Genomic DNA, 16,517 nt, shown 5'->3' with positions numbered 1-16,517 from the left:
CCATCTGGAAGACCCATTTGTGACCAAGCTTTAACTTCCTGACTGATATCTTGAGATTTTGCTTCAATATATCCACATAATTTTCCTACCTCATGATGCCATCTATTTTGTGAAGTGCACCAGTCCCTCCTGCAGCAAAGCACCCCCAAAACATGATGCTGCCTCCCCCATGCTTCACGGTTGGGATGGTGTTCTTCGGCTTGCAAGCCTCCCCCTTTTTCCTCCAAACATAACGATGGTCATTATGGCCAAACAGTTCTATTTTGGTTTCATCAGACCAGAGGACATTTCTCCAAAAAGTACGATCTTTGTCCCCATGTGCAGTTACAAACCGTAGTCTGGCTTTTTTATTGCTGAGCGGCTTTTCAGGTTAGGTCGATATAAGACTCGTTTTACTGTGGATATAGATACTTTTGTACCTGTTTCCTCCAGCATCTTCACAAGGTCCTTTGCTGTTGTTCTGGGATTGATTTGCACCTTTCGCACCAAAGTACGTTCATCTTCAGGAGACAGAACGCGTGTCCTTCCTGAGCGGTATGATGGCTGTGTGGTCCCATGGTGTTTATACTTGCCTACTATTGTTTGTACAGATGAACGTGGTACATTCAGGCGTTTGGAAATTGCTCCCAAGGATGAACCAGACTTGTGGGGGTCTACAATATTTTTCTGAGGTCTTGGCTGATTTCTTTTGATTTTTCCATGATGTCAACAAAGAGGCACTGAGTTTGAAGGTAGGCCTTGAAATACATTCACAGGTACACCTCCAATTGACTCAAATGATGTCAATTAGCCTAACAGAAGCTTATAAAGCCATGACATCATTTTCTGGAATTTTCCAAGCTGTTTAAAGGCACAGTTAACTTAGTGTATGTAAACTTCTGACCCACTGGAATTGTGATACAGTGAACTATAAGTGAAATAATCTGTCTGTAAACAGTTTTTGGAAAAATTACTTGTGTCATGCACAATGTAGATGTCCTAACCAACTTGCCAAAACTATAGTTTGTCAACAAGAAATTTGTGGAGTGGTTGAAAAACAAGTTTTAATGACTCCAACCTAAGTGTATGTAAACTTCCAACTTCAACTGTATACTGATGTCAACTACCAAAAGACACACACACACACACACACACACACACACACACACACACACACACACACACACACACACACACACACACACACACACACACACACACACACACACACACACACACACACACACACACACACACACACACACACACACACACACACAGACAGACAGACAGACAGACAGACAAATGCACATGCGAGCACACACACACACACACACACACACATACACACACTTACACAAACACACTTACGTCAGAGTCGGAGCTGTCCAGTTCTGACAGGGTAGGCGCTTTCAGCCTCTTCCTCTGACATAGGGCCTGGGCTCCACCCCCTGGTGTCCCTGGCCCCCCATTGGACAGACTGCTGAGGGTCATGGTGCTGGAAGTCTTCCTGCGGCCATCAGGGCTGGACACATCTGGACAGAGAGGTTGTCACAAGAAGACTGATCAGACAGTGGACAGCTCAAATACCCAGGGGTGATTTCAGTAGGATGCAACGTAGCTAACTATACTGAACCCTGCAGATAGAAATGTCATGAATAGAGCTGGGAACAGAATTCCCAGCTCCACATGACAGACAAACATATCTGTTCTATGTGATACATTTCTATTTTAGTGTTCGGTAACGTTGCACAGTCCTGAACAGACCCGCGGGGAACACACCAGCGGTAGGGAGGAGGGAGTGTGAGTTGAGGAGAGACGGAGAAGCAGCCTGGTGTTACACACACAACATGGATTCTACTTTCATTACCCTTTAAGACCTGGACTGAGCAGGATTCTAATGAGACCCTAACCCTAGCTGACTCCCTCCCTCCTAGCCTCATTGACAACTTCTCCCCCCAAGAAAATATAAATAAATTAGGGGGGGAGGGAGTGGAGGGGGTGACGGAGGAAGGGATGGAGAAGAGAGTGCTGGAAACAGCAGATAATCAGTAGCAGAGGCAGATCTGATCTGTGGATGCCAGGCTCTCTCTCGCTCTCGCTCTCCCTCTCTCTCTCTTTCTTTCTCTCTCTTTCTCTCGCTCTCTCACTTTCTCTCCCTCTCTGTGAAAAGGACCACGCAGTGAGAATGTGAATACCTCTTCTGGAAAAAGTCTAAAATATGACCTCATTACCTCAGTGGGAGGCCAAGGCCCTCCTGTACTGCTGTCCTGGAGCTTCTAAACCTGCCTTGCTGGGACAAGACTGACTGGTCCTAAGATCCAGGTATAAACTAGAGCAGATTAAACATCCACCATTTGTGGCACTATGCTCAGTGTCAGTCAAAAGTAAAAACATTGTAAAGCACTGGTTTCTGTAAACTATATTTGTCGATATAGTATAATTCAGCTTATTTTAGTCGAGGCATAAGCAGTAGTGTTAGGATACAGCCAAATAGGCAGACAAACGAAACAGGGCTAACATTATGTGTTGCAGCACACAAGTTGCTTGTCACATAAACAGAGCCAAACCACTCCACATACTTTACCTTGACGTGTAAGGATCAACTGTGGAGTGCTGTAGTATATGCCTCCACCTAAAAGGGAACACTTCCTTAAATATGATAGGCCAGACTGTACTAATGGTTTATCCCTATCCCCAAACATAGCCTGTCATTTGACTACAGAACTCTATCTCTCTCGGTGAGTATTGGTATTGGAGAATCTGGCCACAAAGTAAGGGGATAAGTACCCAGCTGCAATGAAGTTCAGATAGCCAAACATCACATACACACACACGTACGTACGCACGCACACACGCACAAACACATACACATAACACACACACACATTAAAGCTTCACAACAATAAATTGAACCAACTAGTTGAGCAAAGGGTAAAATTGCCTCCGATGTGATGAAAGACGCTGGGATCAGAGGGAGAAATGTCAAGCACAGCCAATCAGACTGTCAAACACAGCCAATTCAGATACCCTGCCCACAACAGGAAGTGTTGACACATAAAAGAGTAAGAGTGTAGATTATTATAAATTATTTTCAGTGTCACCAATGTAAATTCATTAGCTATCTATCTTACTAAAGGATGTATTGGTGATGACATTTTTGGGTAACCACTGCAGTACAACCTTATAAAACAGAAGTTATCCTCTTCTTATCTGTTTTAAAAACAGCCATATACTGTAAGTTATTCAGAAGTGCTAAATGACCAATGCAGGCGATGTTGGAGATACACTGATGTCTTTGTGAGAATGTGCTTTTTTGTGTTGAATAGAGCTGGGAGCCGACAGGTGTGTGTGTGATCTGCGTGTGTGTGTGATCTGCGTGTGTGTGTGTGTGTGTGTGTGTGTGTGTGTGTGTGTGTGTGTGTGTGTGTGTGTGTGTGTGTGTGTGTGTGTGTGTGTGTGTGTGTGTGTGTGTGTGTGTGTGTGTGTGACGACAGCTCCTGTCTACGCTGCTCTCTGATGCCACCTCTGATTAAATTCTGCAGACTCACTTTCCAAGATTAACAACTGCTTTGTGTGAGGAGGACCGTCATTTTCTAGAAAACCGAGGAAGGTAGTTATGCTTATGCACGTCTTGGTTGTTTGTAATGTGAATATCTGAGTAAAGGAGTTCTTTAGCTAAGGCAACTCTTTCCCTGATTTATTTTAGTGTGGAAAAGAAAGATGGAAAAGAAGATTATTCAGTGGGAGTTTGAAAGGCAGGAGCTCTGTTGTCTCTACTGGCTATAGGCTACTGACTTTTATCAATATCAAATATGTTTTTAACATACTGTAGGTTTCATCCCAAGCGCAACAATAGATTAGAGAAAAATGTAGGAAGATCTAACAAGTTTTGACTAATCCCAGAATTTTAAAAAATTTGAAGTGAGCATTACTCAAGCATTTAGACAAGGAAAATACTGTTTTACAATTCCTCCTGAGGGACTGAGAACAATGAGCACCAGCTGTGTGGAGATGCAGAAAAACAGTTGCTTTTGACGTCAGCAAGTCTTCGAGAAATAGTTCATTATCAGAGATGTACTGTAGTGACAGGCAGCGAATAACCACGTTGGCCTGTTTGAGTCACATCTACCTTAGTCTCTTTCACAACTGTCTATGGTATGTAAGGCTACATCTAACTTAACATTATCCCTGGGCTTAGTCTGAGTAGATCATTAAGCCCTTTCACATTCCATGTGGAGATTCAAAAACAAGTGTCATAAGAATTGAACTAAGGTTCAGAATGATTGAAAGATACACTGAGCTTGTCTATGAGGGAGTTGCTGATGTGAAGGTAGCCATCAACCTCCCTTCTGCGCTTGACAGTTCTTATCCTGACCAGTGTCTGACATCATGACGTCACAACCAGAGAGCACACTGCTGCGGTGCAGAGCCAACCAAGCCAACCATCAACACCACCACAGAAGCATGAAGAAGCATGAGATGAGAGCATTAATATGCGTGCTGTAGCTTGGGCAGATGGACAACAACCACGATAGATAGAGATGTAAAGAAACAGCCAGGTAACCGGACAGATCTTTACCTGACAAGTCAAAACTTTGAGACATGCTAAGAGGCCGAATTACTGCAAGAGAAACAATGATGGCGTTACAGAGTTATTAAGCTATCCATAGGAGGAATACGAGCAGAAGATATATATTAAGTAAGCAAGAAGAAAGACATCATCTGCCGACATGTCTGGCAGCTGTCCATAGTGCTGCAGTACAGTATGTTAAGAAATGTACAATGATGAACGTAGTCAGTAGAAAGTGCATAGCCAATGGTGAGAAATCATTAACATAATAACTAAATAAAATACATTCTCTCTTCAGATTCTAAGGTTTGGTTTGGTTATAGTCAATACAGGCACTTAGCATAACACCAGACAAGATGTATGTTTAAGCTGTATTACAAGCAGAGCTGTAACGCCAAACAGCACAGGCATCCAAGAACAGTAACTTGGCCGGGTGGAAACATCGTTCAAACCAATGAAAGAAAGTATGATTCACCTTGTGTCTTTCATTCATGCCAATGCCCAGCACCCGTGAAAGTGCATAATCACAACATACTTCAAAAAATGAGTGTGAGTGTGTGTGTTTGTGTGTGTGTGTGTGTGAGAGAGAGGGAGTAAGAATGAGAGAAAGAGAGAGAGAGAGAGAGAGAGAGAGAGAGAGAGAGAGAGAGAGAGAGAGAGAGAGAGAGAGAGAGAGAGAGAGAGAGAGAGAGAGAGAGAGAGAGAGAGAGAGAGAAAGACATGGAGAGGTGTCACTCACCCAGCCTGCTCCTGCGGATCACATCAGGAGAGACAGGTCTCAGTTTCCTCTCAGATTTAATCTCATCCAGGATCATCTCGTGCAGGGTGGGAGGAACCTGGGGCTGGGGCTTCAGCTTCCTGGCTGCTGCCTACACACACAAACGCACACACGCACACATACGCAGATACATACATGCACTCACACTGAGTTATGGGCATCAGGCCTTTTGCCGCTGCCTCCTAAACCTTAAGGACACTGTCACTTTACCGTTAATATCACTGTCACTTTACCGTTAATATCACTGTCACTTTACCGTTAATATCACTGTCACTTTACCGTTAATATTACTGTCACTGTACTGTTAATATCACTGTCACTTTACCGTTAATATCACTGTCACTTTACTGTTAATATCACTGTCACTTTACCGTTAATATCACGGTCACTTTACCGTTAATATCCCTGTCACTGTACCGTTAATATCACTGTACTGTTAATATCACTGTCACTGTACTGTTAATATCACTGTCACTGTACTGTTAATATCACTGTCACTGTACTGTTAATATCACTGTCACTGTACTGTTAATATCACTGTCACTGTACTGTTAATATCACTGTCACTGTACTGTTAATATCACTGTCACTGTACTGTTAATATCACTGTCACTGTACTGTTAATATCCCTGTCACTGTACTGTTAATATCCCTGTCACTGTACTGTTAATATCCCTGTCACTGTACTGTTAATATCACTGTCACTGTACTGTTAATATCACTGTCACTGTACTGTTAATATCACTGTCACTGTACTGTTAATATCACTGTCACTGTACTGTTAATATCACTGTCACTGTACTGTTAATATCACTGTCACTGTACTGTTAATATCACTGTCACTGTACTGTTAATATCACTGTCACTGTACTGTTAATATCCCTGTCACTGTACTGTTAATATCCCTGTCACTGTACTGTTAATATCACTGTCACTGTACTGTTAATATCCCTGTCACTGTACTGTTAATATCACTGTCACTGTACTGTTAATATCACTGTCACTGTACTGTTAATATCACTGTCACTTTACCGTTAATATCACTGTCACTGTACTGTTAATATCACTGTCACTGTACTGTTAATATCACTGTCACTTTACCGTTAATATCACTGTCACTTTACCGTTAATATCCCTGTCACTGTACCGTTAATATCACTGTACTGTTAATATCACTGTCACTGTACTGTTAATATCACTGTCACTGTACCGTTAATATCACTGTCACTGTACCGTTAATATCACTGTCACTGTACTGTTAATATCACTGTCACTGTACTGTTAATATCACTGTCACTGTACTGTTAATATCACTGTCACTGTACTGTTAATATCACTGTCACTGTACTGTTAATATCACTGTCACTGTACTGTTAATATCACTGTCACTGTACTGTTAATATCACTGTCACTGTACTGTTAATATCCCTGTCACTGTACTGTTAATATCCCTGTCACTGTACTGTTAATATCACTGTCACTGTACTGTTAATATCACTGTCACTGTACTGTTAATATCCCTGTCACTGTACTGTTAATATCACTGTCACTGTACTGTTAATATCACTGTCACTGTACTGTTAATATCACTGTCACTGTACTGTTAATATCACTGTCACTGTACTGTTAATATCACTGTCACTGTACTGTTAATATCACTGTCACTGTACTGTTAATATCACTGTCACTGTACTGTTAATATCACTGTCACTGTAATGTTACTATCAATGTCACTGTACTGTTAATATCACTGTCACTGTACTGTTAATATCACTGTCACTGTAATGTTACTATCAATGTCACTGTACTGTTAATATCACTGTCACTATACCGTTAATATCACTGTCACTGTAATGTTACTATCAATGTCACTGTACTGTTAATATCACTGTCACTATACCGTTAATATCACTGTCACTGTACTGTTAATATTACTGTCACTGTAATGTTACTATCAATGTCACTGTACTGTTAATATCACTGTCACTATACCGTTAATATCACTGTCACTGTACTGTTAATATCACTGTCACTGTACTGTTAATATCACTGTCACTGTACTGTTAATATCACTGTCACTGTACTGTTAATATCACTGTGCCTGTACTGTTAATATCACTGTCACTTTACTGTTAATATCACTGTGCCTGTACTGTTAATATCACTGTCACTGTACTGTTAATATCACTGTGCCTGTACTGTTAATATCACTGTCACTGTACTATTAATATCACTGTCATTGTACTGTTAATATCACTGTCACTGTACTATTAATATCACTGTCACTGTACTATTAATATCACTGTCACTGTACCGTTAATATCACTGTACTGTTAATATCACTGTCACTGTACTGTTAATATCACTGTCACTGTACTGTTAATATCACTGTCACTGTACTGTTAATATCACTGTCACTGTACTGTTAATATCACTGTCACTTTACCGTTAATATCACTGTCACTGTACTGTTAATATCACTGTCACTGTACTGTTAATATCACTGTCACTGTACTGTTAATATCACTGTCACTGTACTGTTAATATCACTGTCACTGTACTGTTAATATCACTGTGCCTGTACTGTTAATATCACTGTCACTTTACTGTTAATATCACTGTGCCTGTACTGTTAATATCACTGTCACTGTACTGTTAATATCACTGTGCCTGTACTGTTAATATCACTGTCACTGTACTATTAATATCACTGTCATTGTACTGTTAATATCACTGTCACTGTACTATTAATATCACTGTCACTGTACTATTAATATCACTGTCACTGTACCGTTAATATCACTGTACTGTTAATATCACTGTCACTGTACTGTTAATATCACTGTCACTGTACTGTTAATATCACTGTCACTGTACTGTTAATATCACTGTCATTGTACTATTCATATCACCCACTGTACTGTTAATATCACTGTGCCTGTACTGTTAATATCACTGTCACTGTACTATTAATATCACTGTCACTGTACCGTTAATATCACTGTACTGTTAATATCACTGTCACTGTACTGTTAATATCACTGTCACTGTACTGTTAATATCACTGTCACTGTACCGTTAATATCACTGTCACTTTACCGTTAATATCACTGTCACTGTACTGTTAATATCACTGTGCCTGTACTGTTAATATCACTGTCACTTTACTGTTAATATCACTGTGCCTGTACTGTTAATATCACTGTCACTGTACTGTTAATATCACTGTGCCTGTACTGTTAATATCACTGTCACTGTACTGTTAATATCACTGTCACTGTACCGTTAATATCACTGTCACTGTACCGTTAATATCACTGTCACTTTACTGTTAATATCACTGTCACTTTACCGTTAATATCACTGTCACTGTACTGTTAATATCACTGTCACTGTACTGTTAATATCACTGTCACTGTACTGTTAATATCACTGTCACTGTACTGTTAATATCACTGTACTGTTAATATCACTGTCACTGTACTGTTAATATCACTGTCACTGTACTGTTAATATCACTGTCACTGTACTGTTAATATCACTGTCACTGTACTGTTAATATCACTGTCACTTTACCGTTAATATCACTGTCACTGTACTGTTAATATCACTGTCACTGTACTGTTAATATCACTGTCACTGTACTGTTAATATCACTGTACTGTTAATATCACTGTACTGTTAATATCACTGTCACTGTACTGTTAATATCACTGTCACTGTACTGTTAATATCACTGTCACTGTACTGTTAATATCACTGTCACTGTACTGTTAATATCACTGTCACTTTACCGTTAATATCACTGTCACTGTACTGTTAATATCACTGTCACTGTACTGTTAATATCACTGTCACTGTACTGTTAATATCACTGTCACTGTACTGTTAATATCACTGTACTGTTAATATCACTGTCACTGTACTATTAATATCACTGTCACTGTACCGTTAATATCACTGTACTGTTAATATCACTGTCACTGTACTGTTAATATCACTGTCACTGTACTGTTAATATCACTGTCACTGTACTGTTAATATCACTGTCACTGTACTGTTAATATCACTGTCACTTTACCGTTAATATCACTGTCACTGTACTGTTAATATCACTGTCACTGTACTGTTAATATCACTGTCACTGTACTGTTAATATCACTGTCACTGTACTGTTAATATCACTGTCACTGTACTGTTAATATCACTGTCACTGTACTGTTAATATCACTGTGCCTGTACTGTTAATATCACTGTCACTGTACTGTTAATATCACTGTGCCTGTACTGTTAATATCACTGTCACTGTACTGTTAATATCACTGTGCCTGTACTGTTAATATCACTGTCACTGTACTATTAATATCACTGTCATTGTACTGTTAATATCACTGTCACTGTACTATTAATATCACTGTCACTGTACTATTAATATCACTGTCACTGTACCGTTAATATCACTGTACTGTTAATATCACTGTCACTGTACTGTTAATATCACTGTCACTGTACTGTTAATATCACTGTCATTGTACTATTCATATCACCCACTGTACTGTTAATATCACTGTGCCTGTACTGTTAATATCACTGTCACTGTACTATTAATATCACTGTCACTGTACCGTTAATATCACTGTACTGTTAATATCACTGTCACTGTACTGTTAATATCACTGTCACTGTACTGTTAATATCACTGTCACTGTACCGTTAATATCACTGTCACTTTACCGTTAATATCACTGTCACTGTACTGTTAATATCACTGTGCCTGTACTGTTAATATCACTGTCACTTTACTGTTAATATCACTGTGCCTGTACTGTTAATATCACTGTCACTGTACTGTTAATATCACTGTGCCTGTACTGTTAATATCACTGTCACTGTACTGTTAATATCACTGTCACTGTACCATTAATATCACTGTCACTGTACCGTTAATATCACTGTCACTTTACTGTTAATATCACTGTCACTTTACCGTTAATATCACTGTCACTGTACTGTTAATATCACTGTCACTGTACTGTTAATATCACTGTCACTGTACTGTTAATATCACTGTCACTGTACTGTTAATATCACTGTACTGTTAATATCACTGTCACTGTACTGTTAATATCACTGTCACTGTACTGTTAATATCACTGTCACTGTACTGTTAATATCACTGTCACTGTACTGTTAATATCACTGTCACTTTACCGTTAATATCACTGTCACTGTACTGTTAATATCACTGTCACTGTACTGTTAATATCACTGTCACTGTACTGTTAATATCACTGTACTGTTAATATCACTGTACTGTTAATATCACTGTCACTGTACTGTTAATATCACTGTCACTGTACTGTTAATATCACTGTCACTGTACTGTTAATATCACTGTCACTGTACTGTTAATATCACTGTCACTTTACCGTTAATATCACTGTCACTGTACTGTTAATATCACTGTCACTGTACTGTTAATATCACTGTCACTGTACTGTTAATATCACTGTCACTGTACTGTTAATATCACTGTACTGTTAATATCACTGTCACTGTACTGTTAATATCACTGTCACTGTACTGTTAATATCACTGTCACTGTACTGTTAATATCACTGTCACTGTACTGTTAATATCACTGTCACTTTACCGTTAATATCACTGTCACTGTACCGTTAATATCACTGTCACTGTACTGTTAATATCACTGTACTGTTAATATCACTGTCACTGTACTGTTAATATCACTGTCACTGTACTGTTAATATCACTGTCACTGTACTGTTAATATCACTGTCACTGTACTGTTAATATCACTGTCACTGTACTGTTAATATCACTGTCACTGTACTGTTAATATCACTGTCACTGTACTGTTAATATCACTGTCACTTTACCGTTAATATCACTGTCACTGTACCGTTAATATCACTGTCACTGTACTGTTAATATCACTGTACTGTTAATATCACTGTCACTGTACTGTTAATATCACTGTCACTTTACCGTTAATATCACTGTCACTGTACCGTTAATATCACTGTCACTGTACCGTTAATATCACTGTCACTGTACCGTTAATATCACTGTCACTGTACTGTTAATTTCACTGTACTGTTAATATCACTGTCACTGTACTGTTAATTTCACTGTCACTTTGTAACAATAACTCTTGACTGTCAGTACCGCTCCTCTCATTACTGAGGCAGGCACTTCAGTGAGGCTGGGGCAGTGAGACTGGGGCAGTGAGAATGGGGAAGTGAGGCTGGGGCAGTGAGGCTGGGGCAGTGAGACTGGGGCAGTGAGACTGGGGCAGTGAGACTGGGGCAGTGAGACTGGGGAAGTGAGGCTGGGGCAGTGAGACTGGGGAAGTGAGGCTGGGGCAGTGAGGCTGGGGCAGTGAGGCTGGGGAAGTGAGGCTGGGGAAGTGAGGCTGGGGCAGTGAGGCTGGGGCAGTGAGGCTGGGGAAGTGAGGCTGGGGCAGTGAGGCTGGGGCAGTGAGACTGGGGCAGTGAGGCTGGGGCAGTGAGGCTGGGGCAGTGAGACTGGGGCAGTGAGGCTGGGGCAGTGAGGCTGGGGAAGTGAGGCTGGGGCAGTGAGGCTGGGGCAGTGAGGCTGAGGCAGTGAGACTGGGGCAGTGAGGCTGGGGCAGTGAGGCTGGGGAAGTGAGGCTGGGGCAGTGAGGCTGGGGCAGTGAGGCTGGGGCAGTGAGCATTGATGCACAGCTCCAGTAGATGATCTGATTATCTATCAATCACCCCTCATTCCAATCAGTATAATCATACCCTAGAACCCCAAAACCTGAACTACCTGTATTTCTTTTGGGATATTAAGAACTCTTTCTTTGACTAAAGATGGGTTCAGTGGCTTGAGGTTTAAATGGAAAGTGGAGACCCCTAGCACCAATTCCCAGGCTTCCTCCAGTGATGAACGAGACATGGAAGGATGGCATGGCAAGACTAGAAGACACCAGAATGAGAGGAAAGTGGGGCAGGTACCATAGAATGTACTATCGTATAGTATATAGTACATGTATTATACAGTACTGTACATTAACAGGATTAGGAGAGAAAATGCCCCATGTTCTCCTCTCTAAACCCTATGACTGTACAGCCCACATAGATAAGAGATATACTTTACATACATAGCTAATAGTTGTATTTTTATTTCATTCTATGGTACTCTGTTCAGCCCAAAGAGACAGAACAGAGTTGTATCTCTATGGTTCACCCGCCACCATGCCAACACCAAAGAGGTTGCTAGTCGATGTAAAGTATATCTGTTGTTTCCATAGGCTGTGCACTCACAGGGTTGAGAGGAGGTCTGGACCGGATGAAGTCTAGGATGACCTCATGGGCGCTCTTCTTCAACCTTGGTGGGATGTCGTTGTTTACCTGGAGGTGCAAGGGGACAGACACACACACACACACACACACACACACACACACACACACACACACACACACACACACACACACACACACACACACACACACACACACACACACACACACACACACACACACACACACACACACACACACACACAGAGAGAGATTAAGGGAGACCATAACTACATATAAGCAACAAACCATGCTTTAAAAAATATATATATATATTTTTTTTTTACCCCCTTTTCTCCCCGATTTCGTGGTATCCAATTGTTAGTAGTTACTATCTTGTCTCATCGCTACAACTCCCGTATGGGCTCGGGAGAGACGAAGGTCAAAAGCCATGCGTCCCCCGAAACACAACCCAACCAAGCCGCACTGCTTCTTAACACAGCGCGCATCCAACCCGGAAGCCAGCCGCACCAATGTGTCGGAGGAAACACTGTGCACCTGGCTACCTGGTTAGCGCGCACTGCGCCAGGCCCGCCACAGGAGTCGCTAGTGCGCGATGAGACAAGGATATCCCTACCGGCCAAACCCTCCCTAACCCAGGCAACGCTAGGCCAATTGTACGTCGCCCCACAGACCTCCCAGTCGTGGCCGGCTGCGACAGAGCCTGGGAGCGAACCCAGAGTCTCTGGTGGCACAGCTAGCACTGCGATGCAGTGCCCTAGACCACTGCGCCACCCGGGAGGCCCAAACCATGCTTTTAAGACACCTGACAGTCTTACCATGACCTTGCGTAGTTTGTAGCGTTTGGAGCGGATGTCATCCATGAGCATCTCGTAGGGCGTGAGCTGGAACTCGATGGCCAGAGGGTTGTACTGGCGCTCCTGGACCTTCTTCAGCTTCACCCCGTTCCGCAGGTCTCCCATCACCTGCATCCAGAACTTAGCCTGGGGGATGCAGGGGGACAGAAATCACATAGCAACACAGTACTCATCCAATGATTTAACACTTATAGGGCCAATTTCCAGACCCAGATGAAGCCTAGATACTCCTCTGGGCTACAAACATGCTAGTCCCAGAGTAGGTCTAATATGAGTCTGGGAAACCTGTCCTAAGGGTGTCACATAAGGGTGTCAGAGAAGGGTGTTGCCAGGTAAAAGGGGCTGTGTGAGGCTTGTGATAAGGAGCTGGTCACCTACCCAGTCTGCATTCTGGAGCTCATTTAGGTCTCTGCTGGGATCCTCAGACGGCTCGCCACCCATCTTCCGAAGATTCTATGAGAGAGAGAGAGAGAGAGAGCGAGAGAGAGAGAGAGAGAGAGAGAGAGAGAGAGAGAGAGAGAGAGAGAGAGAGAGAGAGAGAGAGAGAGAGAGAGAGAGAGAGAGAGAGAGAGAGAGAGAGAGAGAGAGAGACCAACCAAGATTCCACAAAATGGGACAAACACCAAATTGAGACTCTGCATGCAGAATTCTGCAAAAATATCCTCCGTGTACAACGTAGAACACCAAATAATGCATGCAGAGCAGAATTAGGCCGATACCCACTAATTATCAAAATCCAGAAAAGAGCCGTTAAATTCTACAACCACCTAAAAGGAAGCGATTCCCAAACCTTCCATAACAAAGCCATCACCTACAGAGAGATGAACCTGGAGAAGAGTCCCCTAAGCAAGCTGGTCCTAGGGCTCTGTTCACAAACACAAACACACCCCACAGAGCCCCAGGACAACAGCACAATTAGACCCAACCAAATCATGAGAAAACAAAAAGATAATTACTTGACACATTGGAAAGAATTAACAAAAAAACAGAGCAAACTAGAATGCTATTTGGCCCTAAACAGAGAGTATACAGTGGCAGAATACCTGACCACTGTGACTGACCCAAACTTAAGGAAAGCTTTGACTATGTACAGACTCAGTGAGCATAGCCTTGCTATTGAGAAAGGCCGCCGTAGGCAGACATGGCTCTCAAGAGAAGACAGGCTATGTGCTCACTGCCCACAAAATGAGGTGGAAACTGAGCTGCACTTCCTAACCTCCTGCCCAATGTATGACCATATTAGAGAGACATATTTCCCTCAGATTACACAGATCCACAAAGAATTCGAAAACAAATCCAATTTTGATAAACTCCCATATCTACTGGGTGAAATTCCACAGTGTGCCATCACAGCAGCAAGATTTGTGACCTGTTGCCACAAGAAAAGGGCAACCAGTGAAGAACAAACACCATTGTAAATACAACCCATATTTATATTTATTTATTTTAACTTGTGTGCTTTAACCATTTGTACATTGTTACAACACTGTATATATATAATATGACATTTGTCATGTCTTTATTGTTTTGAAACTTCTGTATGTGTAATGTTTACTGTTAATTTTTATTGTTTATTTCACTTTTGTATATTATCTACCTCACTTGCTTTGGCAATGTTAACACATGTTTCCCATGCCAATAAAGCCCCTTGAATTTAATTGAATTGAATTGAATTGAGAGAGAGAGAGAGAGAGAGAGAGAGAGAGAGAGAGAGAGAGAGAGAGAGAGAGAGAGAGAGAGAGAGAGAGAGAGAGAGAGAGAGAGAGAGAGAGAGAGAGAGAGAGAGAGAGAGAGAGAGAGAGAGAGAGAGAGAGAGAGAGAGAGAGAGAGAGAGAGCGAGAGAGAGATGGGGGGATCAGAGTGAGAAAGAGATGAGCACTCAGAGCTTAATGTGAGTTTAAAGGCCCAGTGCAGTCAAACATCGTGATTTCCTGTGTTTTATATATATTTCCACACTATGAGGTTGGAATAATACTGTCTAATTGTGAAAATAATGATAATGCCCTTTAGTGTTTGAAATTTCAGTCTGTTTTTGTGTGATTGAATTTTGGCCTGCCTGGTGACATCAAAAGATAGTTCCAAACCTCTCTGGCAATAACGGCTAGTTTTCAGTTTTCCCTTCCCCACTCTGACAGTCCTAGAAAAATTATTGCTTGAGAAATTGTTTTTTGCTAAGAAACAATTTATGTTTCTTTTTGACCATTTTAATTGAAAACAATAACAGTAAGGTACTTAATTGTTACCCAGAAATGATTTGATATTGAGATAGAAATGGCTTAGGACGTTGAAATAAGTAACTGACCTTAAAGCCACAGATTTCATCCTTTCATGTTGAAATGAGATGTTAATCAAGTTCATTGACTACCACAGCATTAGGACAGGCAGCTAGCCCTGCTATCAGTCACACCCACAAATCAATACCTATTCGATTATCAATGACAGTTAACAAGAGCCTTCGCAGCCTGACAAGTCCCTATCAACTAGCCTCATGATGGTACACTCACACATTCCCACCACACTCATGCCCAGTCCATTTTCATCCGTGATTGAAAATCATCATTGTTGCCATAGGGAATAAAGCATGGTTCTGCCAGTATATGCATAGCAGACATTACAGCTTTTAGCCATGGTCAAGATGACTGTATGAAATATAGTGTGGGGACTCCCTTAGCTAGCCCATGCTAACACCAATCCACTGCTTTTAAATGTATGGGAAGGAATGAGCAAGTGTACTTTGAGAGAATTGGGATGCAACCAATGAAGCAGTGAGCAACCTGCATCCCTTCTCTTCCTGATTCAGGAGTTCATTAGAGGACAGGACACTGAGGGATCTGTTCTGCAGCAGACTGGAAAGCCTCCTCTCTTCCTCCTCTCTCTCCTCCTCCTCCTCTCTCTCCTCCTCCTCTCTCTCCCTGTTATTTGTGGTAAGAGAGTGGGCGTCACTCTGCATCCCACCGGTGTTTGATAGAGCAATCGTGGGAGTCTCTCTGCTACAGCCCCTCACAGGAGATTTACTACAGGGC

At 41.6% G+C, this 16,517-nt stretch overlaps 1 protein-coding gene across 7 annotated transcripts in view; it reads right to left on the bottom strand.

Annotated features, from left to right (window-relative positions):
* The window catches only part of LOC139564496 (protein spire homolog 1-like), a 61,348-nt gene that overhangs the window by 16,584 nt on the left and 28,247 nt on the right, over positions 1-16,517 (bottom strand). For 2 of the 7 annotated variants that reach the window (XM_071384063.1, XM_071384067.1), the window contains exons 5-11: positions 13,873-13,947; positions 13,456-13,620; positions 12,641-12,727; positions 5,292-5,421; positions 4,562-4,603; positions 2,567-2,614; positions 1,351-1,514 (exon numbers count right to left, since the gene is read on the bottom strand). In XM_071384063.1, coding sequence (XP_071240164.1) covers positions 1,351-1,514; positions 2,567-2,614; positions 4,562-4,603; positions 5,292-5,421; positions 12,641-12,727; positions 13,456-13,620; positions 13,873-13,947 — 711 coding nt within the window. The remainder of the gene's footprint in view (positions 1-1,350; positions 1,515-2,566; positions 2,615-4,561; positions 4,604-5,291; positions 5,422-12,640; positions 12,728-13,455; positions 13,621-13,872; positions 13,948-16,517) is intronic. The other 5 variants (XM_071384065.1, XM_071384068.1, XM_071384066.1 and 2 more) reach the window with 3 other exon arrangements.

The sequence above is a fragment of the Salvelinus alpinus genome, chromosome 35 (genome assembly GCF_045679555.1).
Source record: "Salvelinus alpinus chromosome 35, SLU_Salpinus.1, whole genome shotgun sequence".
NCBI classification, from domain to species: domain Eukaryota; kingdom Metazoa; phylum Chordata; class Actinopteri; order Salmoniformes; family Salmonidae; genus Salvelinus; species Salvelinus alpinus.
This window is presented reverse-complemented; position numbering and strand designations above follow the sequence as displayed.